Source organism: Alosa pseudoharengus, unplaced genomic scaffold (assembly GCF_046254945.1).
Source record: "Alosa pseudoharengus isolate Yale_2024_CS ecotype anadromous, Long Island Sound unplaced genomic scaffold, YU_APseudo_1.1 YU_APseudo_1.1_scf_11, whole genome shotgun sequence".
NCBI lineage: Eukaryota > Metazoa > Chordata > Actinopteri > Clupeiformes > Clupeidae > Alosa > Alosa pseudoharengus.
The window spans coordinates 25,270,786-25,289,890 of record NW_027468576.1 but is presented as its reverse complement, the minus strand read 5'-3'; the positions used below and the strand labels follow the sequence as shown (position 1 = coordinate 25,289,890).

The 19,105-nt window shown below is 43.0% G+C and overlaps 2 protein-coding genes across 3 annotated transcripts in view; both read left to right on the top strand.

The window, feature by feature from the left end:
* gabra5 (gamma-aminobutyric acid type A receptor subunit alpha5) overlaps window positions 1-9,673 on the top strand; it is a 30,163-nt gene extending 20,490 nt beyond the window's left edge. The window contains exons 6-9 of the mRNA XM_076277589.1: window positions 1,557-1,700; window positions 6,108-6,260; window positions 7,060-7,271; window positions 9,368-9,673. Of these exons, the coding sequence (XP_076133704.1) occupies window positions 1,557-1,700; window positions 6,108-6,260; window positions 7,060-7,271; window positions 9,368-9,673 (815 nt within the window). The remainder of the gene's footprint in view (window positions 1-1,556; window positions 1,701-6,107; window positions 6,261-7,059; window positions 7,272-9,367) is intronic.
* Window positions 9,674-15,571: 5,898 nt separating this feature from the next.
* gabrg3 (gamma-aminobutyric acid type A receptor subunit gamma3) overlaps window positions 15,572-19,105 on the top strand; it is a 93,915-nt gene continuing 90,381 nt past the window's right edge. Inside the window, exons 1-2 of one of the 2 annotated variants that reach the window (XM_076277584.1) lie at window positions 15,572-15,612; window positions 16,462-16,610. In XM_076277584.1, coding sequence (XP_076133699.1) covers window positions 15,572-15,612; window positions 16,462-16,610 — 190 coding nt within the window. Of the gene's footprint in view, window positions 15,625-16,461; window positions 16,611-19,105 lie in introns of both variants that reach the window. The other variant, XM_076277583.1, reaches the window with a different exon arrangement.

The window sequence follows — 19,105 nt, the reverse complement described above, 5'->3', positions numbered from 1 at the left end:
ATCATTTGTGCACACAGGTTTACACAGAGTGCTGAATACCACTACATCTTTACTTCAAAGAGACCCTGCTTCTCTGGGATGCTCTTTTTCATACCCAATCGTTTTGCCAGTTACCCTAATTAGTTGTGAAACATTCTTCCTTTTGTTTTCTTTATCATTACACAACTTTTCCAGCATTTTGTTAACCCTGTCCCAACTTTTTTTGAAACATGTTGCTGGTATCAAATTAAAAATTAACATATATTCTCCATGAAATAGTCAAATTTTTAATTTTCAACATTTGATATGTTGTCTGTGTCCTTTTTACAACTAAATATGAGTTTAAGAGCTTTGAAGATTATTACATTCTGTTTTTATTCACATTTTACATCCCAACTTTTTCTGTTTTGGGGTTGTACATCACCAATGTAATGCAATATATTGTATGTCATGCTTTACATATACTTTGCGTTGATGGTATACTTCATAATTGATATGAAGCATAGTACTGTAGAGTATATATTGTGATTTAAAAACTATAGTATTTCTCTGCCTATGTTTGCAAAGGGTTTCTTAAGTTTCTTAGGGTATATGGTTTGTTTAAAGCTAATATTTAAACTAGACTGCTTGCCTCTGTGACAGATTGGAAATAGGAAGTGCAGTCGATTGCAGTGTAGACTGTGCTGTACTTTATAGTAATTCTTTGTGGGTTTTATAGGGGCTTTGGAATTTAGGAATGAAAGAAAAGGTTTTAGGATTTAGGAATGATGAGTACACGTTTCAGCTGACTAACCAACTTGCTTCATTGATCAATTCAGGATAGGGAATGCAGAAGGTAGGACTTAAAGGTCATTATGAGAGGAAGACATGGCTTTGGCAGAACACTTGACCCCTATGCCAAAGGTCACATATTCGAATCCTGCTGATCCTGTCTGAATCCTGTTGTCAACCTTTCAGAACAAAAATAAACAGTGTGCTGGCAAAACAATGAAAACATCCTAAACTGAATGTAGTTATCTGATGTTCTGATTAAAACAACCTTGCCTACAATGCCAGAGATAAAAATAGATTTAATTTAATTCAGCATGAGAGCAAATCAGAAATTTTTTTATTTTTTTGGGACGCACTGGAGTGGGAGATTGTCAGAAATGGCTGTTATTCTTTACCTCTTTCACCTCTGACCCTGAAATCGTTACGCAACGGCGGCACCATCCAATCAGCTCAAATTGATTGCTCTTAATGCCCAACTTGGCAGCCTGAGTCCCGCTCAGTCAGCGCTTTAAACACAGATCTCTCTGAGTGATGCACTCCCCAACACCCCCCCGGGTCTCTATCACCCACTTTCCCAATTTAGTAGCCCCCCATTAAACAAAACAAAAACGAATGTCATTCAAGCACAACATGTTGTGTCCAAGCTGCTTCGCGCAGTTCTGCTTTTTGTATGACGCATGAAGTATGTCGCCCTGGTGACTGACTTGGATGGTGTATATGCATCACATCTGTTACTGAGCTGCCTGGCTTTGAAATGGACTCAACTGGAGTGTTGTTGTTCTCCTAACCCTCCCACCCCTCCCCAGATGCCTACCCGGTGTCAGAAGTTGTTTACCAGTGGACAGAAGATGCAGCCAAGTCTGTGGTCGTTGCGGAGGACGGCTCGCGGCTCAACCAGTACCACCTGATCGGACAGACGGCTGGCTCAGAGGAGATCTCCACCAGCCGAGGTAAAGTGGGCACACGGGTGCAGGCACGGGTACGGGCCTGGGTGTTAGACGGGCACAGCACAGCTGCAGGATGCCAGGGCCTGACCCTTGTGAAAATTCCACCGGTCTGTCTCTCAGTGCCGGCAAGCCAAATCAGCATTAGAGGCAATATGCTAACTTTCACCCCCCCCCTAACCCCCTCACACCTGACTACTGCACAACCTGCTGCCACAGCCAAAAGCACACACAGCGAGCCGCAGCTATTTTTAGAAGGGCTTTTTAGGGCTAAGGTTACTTCCTGTTGTCTTTCTGCACTTTCTGTTCATTTCCTGATTGGAATCAGAATAATTCAGGTTGGATTTGTTTCTACATGTAGGCATTTGCGTTAACCTGGCCCCATCCGCCTGATATCTCTGTTCATTTTCATTTCACTGATACTAGTCCGGCTCCTCTCAGTGCATTTACGTTTCAAGGATGGCGGGCCAATCAGCGATGAGACGGGATGATGTTTGTTTCGAAATCGAAAGTGACTGTGGTAAAGGGTAGTAGCAAGGCCTGTAAGCATAAAAAAATGCAGTCGGAAGAATGTGTACATTTATACCAAAAAGGAAAACACATTGTTTCCTGACTACCAATGCGGTTTATTATCAGTTTGTAAAGATTAGGCGAAGTTGGAAGCAACGTTAGGAATCTCTGATCAATGTGATTGGTTAGGCTGGGTCTACGTCTACACTAGGGTTAGACCTAGGGTTAGACAACACGTCTATGCCCATTACGAAACATTTCCCAATGGAGAGAACCCAGACTCAATTCACAAAGTGAAATGAAGTAGTGAGTCTGGTGGCTAAATTTGCGTGACTAGTGTCATTAAGCAGTTGTTGCTTTTTTGTTTGTGTTGTGTGCCAGTATGAGCTTGTGTGAGAAGTAAAAAAAATCAGCTCAAGCCAGACAGAGATGGCAAATGAATCTGTCTGTGTGTGTGTGTGTGTGTGTGTGTGTGTGTGTGTGTGTGTGTGTGTGTGTGTGTGTGTGTGTGTGTGTGTGTGTGTGTGTGTGTGTGTGTGTGCGTGCGTGCGTGCGTGTGTTTGTGTGCATGCATGTATGTGCCTGTGTTTGTGAGTGTGTGAAGGGGTGGGATTTGAAAACACCTCCCACATGCTGCCAGCTGTCTCTAAGGCCACAGAGGGAAGAGTAGAGGAGGAGGAGGAAGAGGAGATGGAGGAGAAGAGGAGAGAGAGAACGAGAGAGAGAGAGAGAGAGATAGAGAGAGAGAGAGAAACACTTATCCACTTATCCTGAGCCACTGAGTCGGCAGGGTTAATCCCAGAGCCGGCCCATCGGTTGTGCTTTTACTCAGTGACGTCACACTGCCAGGATTGGCTGAACCAGGCTCGGTGACATGTGGGAGGAATGCCTACTGTGTATGTGTGCTAGTGTATGTGTGTGTGTGTGTACGTGTGTGTGCGGTTTGAGCAGCAGAGGCTTAATTTAGTTATGTAAAGAGGTACAGTAAAACACTCCAGTAGACCCGGGGGCTATTGGAGCAAGGCTGTGGGCTTTCCCTCATCCAGCCTTGAATATATGGGAATGCTTCCACGCTTTCTCTGCCCCCTCCCCTCCCCCCCTCCCCCGTAGCCTCTTACCACTGGCTCAGGACAGACATTACTGTGTCCAGGTAATGGGGCCTATATGGCCACCTATAAGCCTGGCTAACCCAGCAGGCTTTCACCCCCTGTGGTGCTCCAGTGCCGCTTAGCTCATGCTAGCCAGCAGAATACACAGCCAAAGGAATGCATGCTATACAAATAAGAGGTAATCTCCTGATGCCTCTCTCCATCTTTCTTTCTTCCACCTTACTGTCTATCTTATTCTCTATCTTTCTCTCTCTTGCTCTATCACATTTGCTCTCTCTCTCTCCTTTTTCATGACTGGTAGAAAAAAAGGTGAGAAAGAGAAACAGACGGAGAGGAAAGGAGAACAAAAGAGAGAATGGGTAAAAGAAGAGGGAATGAGAGAAATAGAGAATGCAAGAGAGAGGGAGAAAATGAAAGAACGAGAGAGAGAGTCATGGGGAAATCTATGTCATGCATGCAGTTCCTCATCAAATAATAACCCGCCGTATGGACGTAAAAGAGAGAGAGTGAAGGCAAGAGATGGAGAGAGCCAGGCTATCGAGGGTTGGGGGAATCCTACTGCGTGGCGCAGGTCCGCTCTTAGCTCGTGCCTGAGATAAATAGCCTGGTAATGGAGAGCCCAAATGTCAGCCAAGCCACTCAGCCTCTCCCTCTGCGAGCCTTGCAACATGACAGCGTGCCTCTGCCAGCCAGCGCAGGTTTGCCAGGGTAGAGTGAAGACGTACGGCGAGAGTATGGATGCCATAATTAGCTGACCTAATCTGAGGTGGCAAAGCTTCTTTGCTCAGCCAGGAATAGTTCCACCAGGGATACTACGGGAGTGAGGGAGTTAAAAGTGGCAGCTAAACTCACAAGACAGAGGCACAAGCCAACATATAGCAGTGCTGGTCTCCTGATGTTCAGATGCAATCAGAGGTTCTATCCAGAAGAGCCTGGATAGCTTGTTTGCATCAGGTGTGACAACTGAAAATGACACCTTGTGTCACACTTTGGAAGTTTATTTAGCATGCTAACACATTAAGCACTTAATACCTTCACCACTAAAGACTTTGGAGAAGTAGTTTCATCTACTGACACACACACACACACACACACACACACACACACACACACACACACACACACACACACACACACACACACAAAGCATGCCCATGCATGTGGATGCCTCCAGTTACTCACCAGTTGACCAGCATGGCGGCATTGTTTTCCGCGATGAAGGGTAGCTCGCCGTACACACTCCAGAAGCCAAACAGTAAAATCCACCAGAGTCTCATGTTGGCGGCCGGCTCTCAAACCCGTTCCTCCCAGGGCAGAGCATGCAAGGCAGCTGTTATTAAGCGGGGCACTGCCAGACACTGGAGACCCCTCATGAGAGGGCAGGGCGGTGATGGGCTGGAGCCAGGAGCAGTGCCAGTCTCTCTGAGGGCATGCTTACCTACCTGTCCTGCGTCCAAACTTTCCCTCGACTCCTTCTCAGGTCCTGTTAGACTCATTCATTCAGTGATCCAGCTCGAAGGGGTCGTAAGAAGTCCCAAGATCATGTCTGTTCAGTTTTGTTGTTTTTGAGTTTTTTTTTAGTTTTTTCCTGTGATTTTTGCTCTCCTTCTTTTTCCTGATGCTCCCAGTGCTCTCCTGAGCGCTGCTGGCATGGCCTGAAAGAGTGGGATTGGAGTGTATGTGTGAGTGAGTGAGTGAGTGAGAGAGAGAGAGAGAGAGGGAGAGAGAGCTGCAGGATGCAGATTGTGACAAGGGATTAGCAGGACAGAAAAATCCGATTTTGCCAAGAGAAAGCAGCAGTCATGAGTGGATTTTCCATAGTTTATCAGACTCACAGGCTCCAGTGGATTTTTTAAAAGCTTCAAATGCAATCTTCGCTTGGTTAACAGGATATATGAGGTTTTCCCCCCTCTCTAGCTGTCTTGTCTTTCATTCACGTTAATGATTTACCTCTCATTGACACACTAAACACTAAGGGACTCTATACTACTGTGGGAGTCCATGCTATGTCCAGCCACAACTAATTATGACCCCCCCCTTCTCCACATTTACCTCATTAAAAGAAGTCTGTTTATCACATTGAAGTGACAAACAATTTAATGTTTAGTGTGATTAGAAAATTGGAAAATGTATCACTATTTAAAAACTACTTCTACTTAATCAATAAACCATTGGGCTGGGAATAATAATTTTGAAAAGATATTAGGATTTATAAGAAATTTATAATAACAAACTGAAGTCATGTGTACCGTTACATGGTGCTGTTGTACTACAGTAGAATAGCTCTGCCTCCTGCCTCAGTTTTAACTTGTACAGTGCTGCCTCTGTCTGGCCAAGACACCAAAAAATGACAACTGCTGACCACAAGTTGGCGCTGATAAGCCCTGTTTGCTACCACTGCCCATTACCTATTCTTTTTTTTTTTTTTTTACAAATATTCCATACATTTATTATTACTTATGTAGTGATTTATTTGTGCTAACAGTGGTCTGTACATGATCATCTACATACATGTACATCCATTCCGAATCATCTCTCTTTTCTGTGTCTTTCTTTTTTTTTTTCCTGGGCACGGAAAATTGACTTTTTGTCACATCCATAACGCCAGGGAAATGCCTTGGCATTTCTATGATGTGAATGATAACTTTTTTTGTGCAAAACGTTTTTTTCAGCCAAAAAAAGCAAGAGCTCAAATTCGATGTAATCATTCACATCATACCATACCATCACATTTTATTGGCGTTATGGATGTTACAAAAAACGTAATAAATTGCCCTACTCTTTTCTTCCCCAGGTCAATACACAGTAATGATGGCTCATTTCTACCTGAAACGGAAGATCGGCTACTTTGTGATTCAGACCTACATGCCTTGCTTCATGACCGTCATCCTGTCCCAGGTGTCTTTTTGGCTGAACCGGGAGTCTGTGCCTGCCAGAACCGTCTTTGGTCAGTACCAGTTAAAGCATGTTGACGAAAGTGAGAGAGACCACTAAGAGCTGTGCGTGTGTGTGTGTGTGTGTGTGTGTGTATGGGTGTGTGCATGCATATGCATGCGTGCGTATGTGTGTGTGTGTGTGTGTATGTGCGAATGGGTGTGTGCATGCGCACAAGTGTGTGTGTGGGTGGGTGTGTGTTGATGTGTGTGTGCGCGCACGCATGGGTGTGTCTCTGTGTGTGTGTGTGTGTGTGTGTGTGTGTGTGCGCGCACATGGTTGTGTCTGTGTGTGTGTGTGTGTGTGTGTGTGTGTGTGTGTGTGTGCAGCCAAGTTGTACATCGTTTCATCTCATCAGTTATCACTATGCTTAACACATCAATATTATTGATGAAAATGAAAATGAGAATTGACTGAAAAATAGATAAACAAAATAAAGAGCTAATCTATGCCAGTGGCTGTTAGGGAGGACTAAGGCTAGTCTGCAGGGAACGCTCCTGGATTTACACACACAAATGATTCAGTCCATGTAAAAGGAATTCTGGGATAATTCCACCCTGGTAGCCTAAGGCTAGGGATATCCCTTGTGCCAGGGATTTAGGTTAGCTTACTCTTCAGCCTGTATCTGCAAATTCACTTGGTGGAAAAGTGTTGCCACAGAGAACAACTTCCCTCTGGGACCAAAAAAACTCTTTCTCAGCCTGAGGCCAAGTTCAGCACCATGTTAAATGCATGGATGAGTGTCCACACAGATTTCTCTCCTTTTTCTGAGTGATCCGCTGTGCGTGTGTGTGTGTGTGTCCACTCTGTAGGTGTGACAACGGTGCTGACGATGACCACACTTAGCATCAGTGCCCGCAACTCGCTGCCCAAAGTGGCCTACGCCACTGCCATGGACTGGTTCATCGCCGTGTGCTACGCCTTTGTCTTCTCCGCGCTCATCGAGTTCGCCACCGTCAACTACTTCACCAAGCGGAGCTGGGCGTGGGATGGCAAGAAGGCTATGGAGGCACAACAGCCTAAGGTGAGACTACTCATTCCCTACTCACAGTAGCAGATAAGCCGAGCAGAGATGCCTTTTTGCACACAGCTACTGGGCCACTTCCAGCCGCCTGGGCATCACAGGACAGAAGTGGCAGGAGTGCTACTTGTGTCTCTCAAACCACCAGTGCTCTTCAGAGTGAAAAGGAACCCAGAACCAGAAGGAAATTGTGTGCTTGTCATGCTTCTAACCCCTTCAAATAAAGGCCTATTATTTTTCAACCCAACCTGGAATATCTGGACCTGGATTTTTTTAAGCCCAAATTCCTTTTGTTGTCATAGTTTTTCCTTTTTGTCTGGATTTGAACCATCAGTTTCTCAACTGAGCGCTGAGATGCTCAATTACCTTGTTTATCCCACCCACTCTCTCTTTAGAATAAAAATAATTCAGCAGCTGGAGTTATAACTTTTATACCAAACCGTCTTCTCGCTGTCCGGTCCAGACGATCAGACCAGGTTGCATAATACATGTCTGTGTCTGAGGCTATTTATGCATTAATACTGAGGATCAGTCCTAATGATCAAACACAGCTGTGATTTTGGAGTTTCCTGAAGAAAGACAAAGACAGTTGCAGTGATGAAAACAAGGAACTTGTTCATTTTTTCCCCTATATCTTAAAGACTTGTCAAGTAAACTCTTAGAAATCACTGTGATAGAATTATAATCATCTATCAAACAAAATGCCTGACAACTAAGTAGAACAAATCTTTGTGTGTGTTTGTGTGGGTGTGTGTGTGTGTGTGTGTGTGTGTGTGTGTGTGTGTTCTTACATAACATAGCACCACATCCTGTTTTCCTAGGATCCAGGAAATTTCAATGCACCGCTTTACTCATTAAAGTTGCACAACATGTTTGTATTCCATTCAAACAGCAAAGATAATTATATGGCTCCTTTGTCACTAAGAGCTTTAAAAGACTGACACTTTGTTCTTTCTTCATCTTTGGAGACGTGTTTGTAAAATGCCAGTCAAGCAAACATCAATGTCATTTGTGTACGGCGGCCTCCACACTCAAAATACACTCCTTAAATGTCAGCCATTCTCACACTTCATATAATTGCCTTTGTGTTTTAACTTTAGTTTGATTTGACCATAAATCACCGTTAGGGTCTGATTAATACCGATTTGCTAAAACTCAGGCAACTGACTGAACGGCGGTCTCGCTGTGGACGTTGCCACTGGACAGCTCCCGTCCCTCCACTAAAGGTCACCTAGCAGGGATGCAAAAAAGTGCTGCCTATCATTGTTTTCTTCAGAGAGGATCTATTTATTCACAGGTCTTAGCAGGAGTACAGACAGCAGGTTTCAGCTCTGACCTTTAAATATCAAGGTGACACATCCCTATGCCATGCCAGCAAGGTGAGGTTTGGCAGGAGGGGTGGGGGCTGGCCAATGAGGGACCAACTCCCATTACAGCATCATGCTTTGAAGGTGCTTTGTTTGGTTATTTATTTATCTATGCTGGTACGTAAGTGGTTTCACATGGCGGTCATCCCTGGCGAAGTGATAACATGGACGCGCTGGAAGGTGAAATGGAGGACGGTCGATAGGCGAGCAGCATGAAGGGGGTGAGGTTTGCGTTGGTCCCAGGCACAGGGCCAGGTCATTCCCATGGGCTGTCCATCAGAGAGAGTCTCCAGTGCCTGCTGTCTAAGGTCTACAACAGGAAACCCTGAGGAAGAGGGTGTCCATATTTAAGTGTTTACCCTTTTGTGTCGGTTTAAGATAAGCTTGTTTAATTCTGTGCATTTCAGTGGGACGTTGGTATATAGAGGGGCATTTGCATTTTCAGTGTGAATTGTAAGAAAGGAAAGCTAATTTAACACCTGGGATATTGCTTGCTTGAAATGCTCCTCTATTCAAGAATAGAGAAATGAACTCACTGATTTCCCTGAGTCTTTATCCTATTACCTGTTATCCAAGACATCTATTCTCTGAGCCTTCGCCATGTCTTTACCTATTCTTTTATGTAAGGTTTTCTTGTCATTTTGCACAGTCTCTATGACCTCTGGTGTCATTTCATTCAAGGGTTTTAATCAAGCAGGGTTTTCATAATGCCTTTTCATCTGTTCTTGACAGAGAAAGGATCCCTTGGCACTCTCCAAGAAGCCCAACAATGCGTGCGCAGCCGGTGTGAACTACACGCCGAACATCACCAAGGATACGGCCATCTCGACTATCTCCAACAGCACAGCCGTGCAGCTGAAAAGCGGCGAGGCCAAGGCGCCGGCCATTGATCCGAAAAAGACTTACAATAGCGTCAGCAAGATCGACAAGATGTCCAGGATAGTGTTTCCGGTCCTTTTTGGAACGTTCAACCTAGTCTACTGGGCCACTTACCTGAACAGGGAGCCGGTTATCAAAGGGGCAGAGTCCCCTACATAAGGAACCCTCTGGAACTGTCACTATCTTTCTTCTGTATTTCCCTCACAGCCATATTGTCCACTGACTGGACCTCTGTTTGATATGACGGCTGGCACCTATTTGCTGTATACTGTACTCTTTTTTCACCAGTCACATGGAGAGATTTCCTGTTACTTTTTTTCTGCCTTTCATACGTTGCATGATCAGAGCTCTATGGGAATACTGTTCTCATACTTGCCTTGACTTTCTTCTATATATTGCTGTTATACTAGGATTCCTTAGAGGATTGTCAACAAGTGTACTCAACAATCAGTTTGCAAATGGAAAAAATCCATCCACTTTCAAGACAACAAAACTTAACTAAACTAAAGTCACTGCATAGCGTTTGGCATCCACATTTTTGCCCATTTTACTTTTGAAACAAAGGTTAGTGTTTAAAAGTCCAGCACGGCCAAATGCTATGCAAAACCTCTCTTTTTCTACTATACTGTCTCTGCTAACTGCTTGTTATTGTATGTAATTCTTTGCTTTGTATGAATGGGCATTAGGCCTCCTATTGTCGGAATTTAATACTGATACACCATGTGCCAGGCACAGCGGCAACTGGCTCTGTCCCCTGGACACGGGTGGCCAAGATCCGGCTCAGAGACAGCAGCTAACGTTACTGCAGCTGCACAGTCCTGGGGGTTTAGGAGTACTGCAGGTTTTTCTTTTGTTCCAAGCAGATAAAAAGCCATGCTAATTGCGTTGCCTTCAGAGAATGAGAGAGAGAGAGAACTCCGCACATATGCACTGAAAACTGCAGAGAGCGGTGTCCTTTTATGAAGCCAGTGTGACTGCTTCCACCCCAGTTCCCCTCAAATATGTACAGTAAACTTAGCCATTTTGAGATACTGATGAGGCTGACTTGGCTGCATCTTTATTATTTACACCACAGCAGCAACCTCTGAGATTTCACTTTTTTGTAAAAAAAATAAAACATTGTGTAATAATAATATTAATGATAATAATACTATTAATAAGCCCCCTATACTGTACTTTGAGATCAGGGTGGTCACAGGTCTGATCGCAGATTTGAAATAATTTGTACTATATATAGCCTAATCATGGTGTGGGTGTGTGTGTGTGTGTGTATGTGTGTGTGTGTGCTTTGCTTGTACTGTAAGGTTGTAAGGTCAATTGGCCAGATAATTGGTAAACTGTACTGAGGAAGAATCGAGTGGATCAGTGAGGCTGTATTGAATAGCCGAGTCCAAGCAACGCAAAGGAGTAGGTCAGGCTTCGGCAGCTTTGATGATTTTCTACAATCTCTCTTTTCTTATGTCATTATTACTATTGCTGCTTTCACTCATGTTACGATAGGCGTGATAACGTACACTGTAGGAACGCTAGCTACTGTGTTTTCGTTTGTAACGGCATTACTCGCTTTCTTGCTTATTTATGACAGTTTTAGTGTTTTGATGGGGTGGTGGGGGTGGGAAGGGGAGGGGGGGTATCTTTCCTTCTTTTGCTATGGTATGGTGGGGTGAGGGGCTGGGGTGATTGGGGATAAGGGCCTGTCTCTCAGACTGAATGGAGACATCTTACCCATTAGAAGCCTTAAACAAAAACTCCTTCGCTTATTTATGAGGCTCCTTCTGGTACCTAACATGTGATGGCTTTTCTACACCAGGTTCTTTTCTGACTCTTTGCAATTAAAACTACTGTATTTACTAATCAGTGATTTCCAAGGATGTGTTAAAAGTTAAAAAGGTTAAGGCAAAAAATAATAATATAGAAACATACAAATACTGTATTCTGCCAGTGTTGTGATCTGCTGGAAGAGTCTGTTGGGTCTAATTTGCCAGGTTGCTGCCTACTCTAGAATGGATCTGACCCTAATCTGATGCAGATCCACACCAGATTAAAGGTGCGGTCTACAATTATAATCCCATACATTTTTTTGTCCAATTCAGTCAATTGCAATTTGCTCCTCCGTGTCTGTTAGCTGCCCATTCCATGTTCTGCATGTTCTTTTTTTAACACTGGTATTTCCTCACGTAGTCCTGGCTCTGTACATGGGGAACAAACCTAGTGGCTTGTGCTGCGCTACAAACAATCCCAGCCCAGTTACAGCATACACATGCATCAGCAGCACGGAAAGGAGGTTTCATATTTGGCTATTGCGACACAAATATCAACAACCTTTAGTGACACTGACATTGAATCATGGACTGCATCTTTAAGGCCAGAACTGTTCTAGAGTCAGCTTTTTACTGGGTTGCCATGTTTCTAGAATGGAATAAAACCCCATCAGGACCCTGAGATGTGAATAAGGAGTACTAGTGGGGTAAACATCCTGATCTCTCTAACATACGGTGCTGTGTATGGCTGGCTGTATGTCAGTGTGGCTGACACTGTATGTTTCTAAGCACACCGGTGCTCCGAGTCAGCCAGTCAACAACTGTTAACGTCTCTCTCATAACGTCCCTTTAGTACTTCTCAAAGGGAATTCAAATGGCCGGAGCAAAAACAAAAACTTCTGTTGTGGATTTTGGTTTGGAAATGGAGTGCCTGTTAACTTTTAACTTACACAGGGAGATACTATTGTGCTGAAGATAAATAAAATAAACACACACACACACACACACACACACACAACCCCTCTTTTCAATGCACTGAACACAGGAAAGAAGCATCATTTTAACTACTGAACTGATGTCAATTGAAGAGTGCCCAGTGGGGCTTTAAAAGTCCCAAGGCGTGTCCTTCGGTGACATCTCTGGGAACCCATGTACAGTTGTCCTTTGAGAATAACTACAGTATGTCTGAAGCAATAAAGTCATGGCTCGTATGTTCTCCTGATCATGTGCTCTTGTTCTTGTACTCACCCGAGGTGACACTGGAGCTGCTGTTTTTTTAATGGCTTTCATCTTTCACACTCCCATTTCCCAAACCCGCTGTGCGTTTGTGTGTGCGTGCGTGTCTGTGTGTTTTTGTCCTTTTGTGTGTGTGTGTGTGTGTGTGTGTGTGTGTGTGAATGCTCCCAAATTCACACACACACCATAATATATTTGTAATGTAATACCAGTAACACTGGTCGTGTGAAAGTCTGGGATTTCCAGGGCCTGTCTTTTTTCTGACGCAGATGGAAGCTCTGGGATATGAAAAGTGCTGGAATATGAATGAGTCCATTGGTATGAATTGGATCTGCCGGAATGGGCTCTCCCCGCCCATTCAGATTTATGGAGGAAGAGAGAATGGGAAGCTTTAGTGTCAGAGGGAGGCTCTCACCACCAGCTGTTTTTTTCTGTCTCCCTCTCTCTCTCGTCCACCCCCCCTTGTGTTGGACAGTAGGGCACGAGATTTGAACAGAATGCTGATATTTAACGGTGCAGACTGGACTCTGCAGGACCATGGGGGGGGGGGGGGGGTGCAAGAGATTGTTGCGTGAAGCTTTTCATCATATTTTCCTAATGGAACAGCCGCCGGGCAAATCAGCTGCATGGTCGCAGACGAGGAAGGATTCTCCTGATTGCTCTTGGGATTATACGCCACACACATACACACACACACACACTCTATCTCTTTCTATCTGTCTCGCTCCTCTCTCATACACACACACATCACCTACACACAATTCCACACCATTCCACACACACATGTTCCCTCATACACACATTCAGGCCAGAGCTCCCTAGCAGGAGTGGACTGGACTCCGCCTGTCCCCATGCTTCATTCTCTGTTTGGTGGTAACATCTGGGCCACATCTGTTTGCCCAGGATTTAGCCCCACTTAAGTTGCCTGGCCCATTCATCCATGTTCTCACTTGATTCTAGTGTAAGCTTTCACTCATGCTACCAGTTATGTGTGTGTGTGTGTGTGCATATGCGCATGTGGTATGTAGCCAGCAGCACCAGTTGCAAGAGGCTTTGAACAAAAGATTGGTGAAATTCATCCTCCATCTATACAACAGCTGCATTGTAAAGTGATTGTTTGTGTGAGCATTGTGTCATTTTGTTGTAGTTTTCTTTCTGTTCTGTTCAGATTGTTATGGTATGGGATTTTAATTTACAATAGGAGAAAAAACAAACCAACTCTATGATATCCTTTGTGTAATGTAAACAATCATGAAACCCAAGAGCAATAGAGTTACAACTACTTCAACAAGTTATGATAATTGAATATCAGCAAACAACCGTTCATGCATAATTGCTTTTTTAATATTACACATGATTATTTTCTTTATTCATCCTCTTCTCCTTTCTCTTCACATATTTAATTTCACACAGAAAGTACTTTTGTCTTGAAACATTTTCATAGTTTTCATTCAGATTTTTTTTTGTGTGTGTTTTTAAAACTTGAGGAGCCTACACTTAAGTCAGGTTGGATAAATTGTAGCCTATAGCTGTGCACAGTACCTAATGGCAACGCATTAAATGGGAAATTTGCTGGATTGGTTTTCTGCTGATTTATTGATATCTCATACCTAATTACTGTAACACAATCATCAGATACGTACCTTATCTGCATATTGCTCCAGACAACTTGAGTTTGGAACGGGAGGCATTTTGAGGAATATCATAATATTTTGCTTCTGGTTTTGGCTAGTTTTGTTTTCATTCTTTCTTTTTATTCTGCATTGCTGTAAACGACCAGTAGAGGATACTGTACCATACATCCAGGCATGGAGGTTAAGCCAGTCTATGGAACGACTTGTTCGCTTCTTTGGATGTACAGTTCTGCGTTGAATGGCCTTTGTGGTGTTGTCAGACCCCTGGAAACATTTCGACAACAACAGGTTGAGAGATTGGCAGCCCACATGGACATCTTTTACGAGAACCGGATGAAAATCACTTCTTGTTGTGACATTTCCTGGGTTGTCAAAGTAATCCCCGTAAAACAGTAATGGTGGTGTGTAGGTTCATGTGAAAATGTAAAATGGGTGTAACTTTTGGGGAACATAGTAGAGCGGTACGGAAACCACATGTTTTCATCTTGAAAACAGAAGCACACTAATATCAGTAAAAATGTTTTCCCTTCATCTTACAAAGCTATACAACATCATATGCGCTTAATAAAGTAGACATTTTACTAAAGTCGCGTCTTACTGGTGTTTGTTTTTTGAGATATCAATTGGTTCCAAGGAAATAAGTGCGCATGCCTGGACAGTCTATGTCATATTTATAAATCCGACTAAATGACAAGTAGCCCAATTAGCTTACTGACAGACATCTGGAAACAAAAACAGCCGCGTAAACATCTGTTTGAAATACGCGTTTTATAACATGTTCAAATATCATGCTTTATGCGTACGCGCAGTTTCGCCTAAAAGATCGTAATGTAATACTATTTGTCTTCAACAGTAAGCAGATGATCTGCGCAATACTTCCCCTAGAACATTCCCCTTTCAACCGCAAACTAGCACATTCCAAGTGATGTGGACATAGCATAAAATATATCTGCAACTTGCCGAATCTTCCAAATACTGACACGTAAAGCATTAAAAAGCAGAAATGTATATCAAATGTAATGACATTGTATGAGAAAGCCTCTTCTAGTTCAAATGACGTCATTTGGAAAAAGGGGGCTTCCAACGAACACGTTTTTGGGGCGAAAATGTCCATGGACTTAGGCACTATGTCTACGGATGAACGGATTCCATCGAAGCCAGTGCAACTTCAAGGAGCAGGAGGGGTTCGTCAACTATCTGAGATCATTCATTATCGACATGAGCAAACTTAGGGAAAGGATAGACTCTGTCTGATGCGCATGCAATATTTCCTTCACAGGATTACTCTCCACTGCCTTCTGTGTGCGTAAATTGCGCATTTTGTAGTTAGGGTCTTGGAAGAACGGACTAACAGTGGATCAGTGGATCACTTTTCTACGCGTTCCTTTTCACCAATGTCTCATCCAAGCCGGCATTCTCATTTCAATATGTCTACAAACATTGTGTTCATCTTCTTACTTCTCTCCGTGTTCCGTGCATGGTAAGTGAAGCGGGCTATTCACCTTGCCTTTGTGTTTTAGAAGGGGTTTGCTCACATGACAAATAAAGACATGAACCTGTGGGGTTGATGTTTATTCCACTTGCTGAGAATTTACACAGTCACACATATGTAGTCTATAAGTTCTATGTTATTTTGCCATCATCCCAGAAAGTTTTCTATCGTGTCATTTAACTTTGTTGTTTAACATATCAGATGTTTGAAGGGTAACATCCAATATCTCCTTAAATTGAATACTCAATGGAAATGAACTGACGGATGAGCCACTTCTCTGAAGCGCGTACTGACAAAGTAGCCTATGCTTATGTTAACAGCAGATTTCTGCTACCTTAACTTCGACAGAATATTTCTTTTGTTAACAAGCAGATATGTTGTGTTGAAGAAAGTGTGTTTCTACTAAATGTTTATCACTAAGTCTGCATGCTCTAAAACGGTGTTCGTTGTCTTTGCAAAATGACATACTGATATTATGTGGTGATTTCAGTGTTTCTGATTCAATGCAACATATGATAGGCTACGTAATGGCTACTGTATGCTACTGTAGAGTGCACTAATGCATTCTTATAAGGCAATTGAATGTATCAGATTTATTCACGCTTGTCTGGCAGACATGTATGGAAATACGATGCATGTCTAATTATTGCATTTAGGGCAAGAAATGTATTTTTCTACATAATTCTTGAAATAAGTTTTGACAGGGGAAAGCAGTTTATGAATACAGTTGAAATACATGTCTACATAATGATGACCGACACACATTCGTGCCTAAAACAACTAATTCGTTTGTTAGAATAATCCCATTACTGTGTATTCTTTTAGTTCTCAAAGACTTGAAGCAGAGGACGAATATGATGATGACATGACAGTGAACCAAATGTTGGCCCCCAGAAGTCATCAGACAGATGCGACGCAGATATTAAACAACTTACTGAAAGAATATGATAGAAAACTTCGACCCGACATAGGAGGTAAGTTGCATTTATCACATCAGGCATATATGCCTCTAGTCCTCTAGGCTGCAACATACCACTGTCCATGGTGCTGAAGGAGATTCGCGGTCTGTTGCCGCTAAAGGCCAAGGGTAATACAGTATTTGTGCAAAAACTGTACGAACTTCCAAACTAGTACTGGTCTGTCATGTTGAGAATAGATCAATATGTAATAAGGCTTTGCTGTGCAGTATTATATCATTAACCGTTGAGCAGATGAGCTCGTTTGTCTGTTTGCACAGGACATTTCAGTGTGCCGCCTCTGATGCTGGAACAGTTTATCATGCATTATATATGCCACGCATTTCTATTCCAAGATTCAAAACATTCTGTTAAAGCTTTGCCCTGTCTTAAGCAGCTGGTTTTAAACAAATTGGTGACAGCAAGCAAGCGTATGTTTAATACAAGACAGACTTTTCTGACTAACTGACATTTCATACGTTTTAACAAAATGAATTAGGCTTTGCTAAATATAATTTACAGCTGTGTGTGTACATTTGTATGTGTATTTTTATGTGTGAAAGAATGTTAAAAGCCATGAAAAAAAAGATTTGAATAATAGCTAAGCTTTGTGGGGATAAATAGAGGTATGCTAGAGGTATTTAATTTCCACACGTGACAGTTATGAAGATGAATAGCAATTTGCAATTCATTTCACTGCCTGATTACAGATGTAATTGTTTTAATGGTAGAGTGGGCTACTGGGCGTTAGGTACTACTAATCTCAGTATTTAAATACTCATGTTTCCAAACCAGCCCTTTCACAGCTCTATCAGATGAGAGAGAAAACAATGGCAATATCCCCCAGTAGTTCTGACTCAGAGAATCGGAGCTGACCGTATTCATATTACATGCCTCGTGACTTCTATGCTCTCTTGTACCCATCCAATGCAAAGCCAAACATACAAGTATGACGCACAGTGTGTTGTCCTTAGTTGAAATGCTTTTAGGTGCATCCAAAACAGAGAGAGGAAAAACTGAGGAGATTTCTAAACATAAGATCTGTGTGATTAGGGGCCTTGAGCTGCTGTGCATGCAGGTGCTGAGGAAGCCCAATAAGGCAGTGCATGGAGAGAGGGGGAGAGATAGAAAGAGAGAGAGAGAGAGAGAGAGAGAGAGAGAGAGAGAGAGAAAGTGAGAGAGAGAGGACTGTCTTACTCTGCCTCTGAGAGAGACAGAGAGCTGGCGGGTGTTGTCTAGTGAGGAGCATTGCGCGGGGAGAAAATGAAAGGGCCTTCCAAATGCAGTAGAGGCCAGTTGAGCCCGTGACCACCTCCTCCACCACCACCACCATTTTGTTCCATGGATCACCCGGCCTCAATATGTGCCCTATCACTCCCCCTCTGAACCCCCACCCTTACTATCTCTCCTGCTCTCTCCCTCTCCTTCCCCTCCCTTTCTCTCTCTCTCTCTTGCTTCTCTCTCTCTCTCTCCCTCTCTCTCTCTCTCTCTCTCTCTCTCTTTCTCTCTCTCTATATATATATATATATATATATAATGTTTTCTGATCCCTCGCACTCTCTCTCCCTTTCTACCTCCTTGTCTCTCCCTCACCATCTCTCCTCCCCTCTCTCCTCCTCTTTTAATCTCTCTCTTCCTCTCTCACTCTTTCTCTCTCTCTCTCTCTCTCTCTCTTTCTTGCTGTCATTTCCACTGGGTGTTAGCACTCAGTGCTGTCAGTCAGTGTGTGAGGAGAGGAGGTTCCCTCTCTGGATGGCATCGCTACCAATTGCTACCATCAGAGATATGTCGGCCTGGAAGCTCCGGCGTCTTATGTTTGCAGACAGATGACTGTGTGAGGTTGTGTGCATGTCATAGTGTCTTGAATTATGCAAATGCAGAGTTGACTGCTCGATGTAGACCATCCGACTTTGAGTGGGGTTTTCTTTTTTTCCTTTACTGATACGGTTTGTTGGCAAAATTATTGTTTCTCTGTGTCCATAACAACCGTGCCCTGTTGTTTGTGGAGTACAGGAGCACTATTGAAAATCCAATTTACTTTGTAGATCTGCATGAACAGAATTAAGTCTGGCTTTTGCAATCATAGGCTACCTCTAACTACACAATAGGGAGAATGGAAACACCAGCTGTAGATTGTACTGGAAAAAAGAAAGAGAAACTTAAATATACGGATACAAATGTCATTTTCATCTCTATTGATTATGCAACTGTGACACTGTACCTTTACCACTGTACAGTAACCTTTGAATGGCAACTTATAACTTCTTCACGAATGGTAGCCTATACCTATACCTTTTTAATCACATTATTCTCTGATATATTTTAATTTCAGATGTTTTTTTTATTTTGTGCTTGGGTAGTCGTTGATCATTTAGACTAATGACATCTATTTTCAATTCTAATTGTGAACTTATATTTCAGCTGACTCAGAGGTCTCAATTGTGTTAAAGCTACAGCTACAAAGACTACAGGCCAGTCAACTATGAAAATCTGACTATCAAAATGTTATCTAT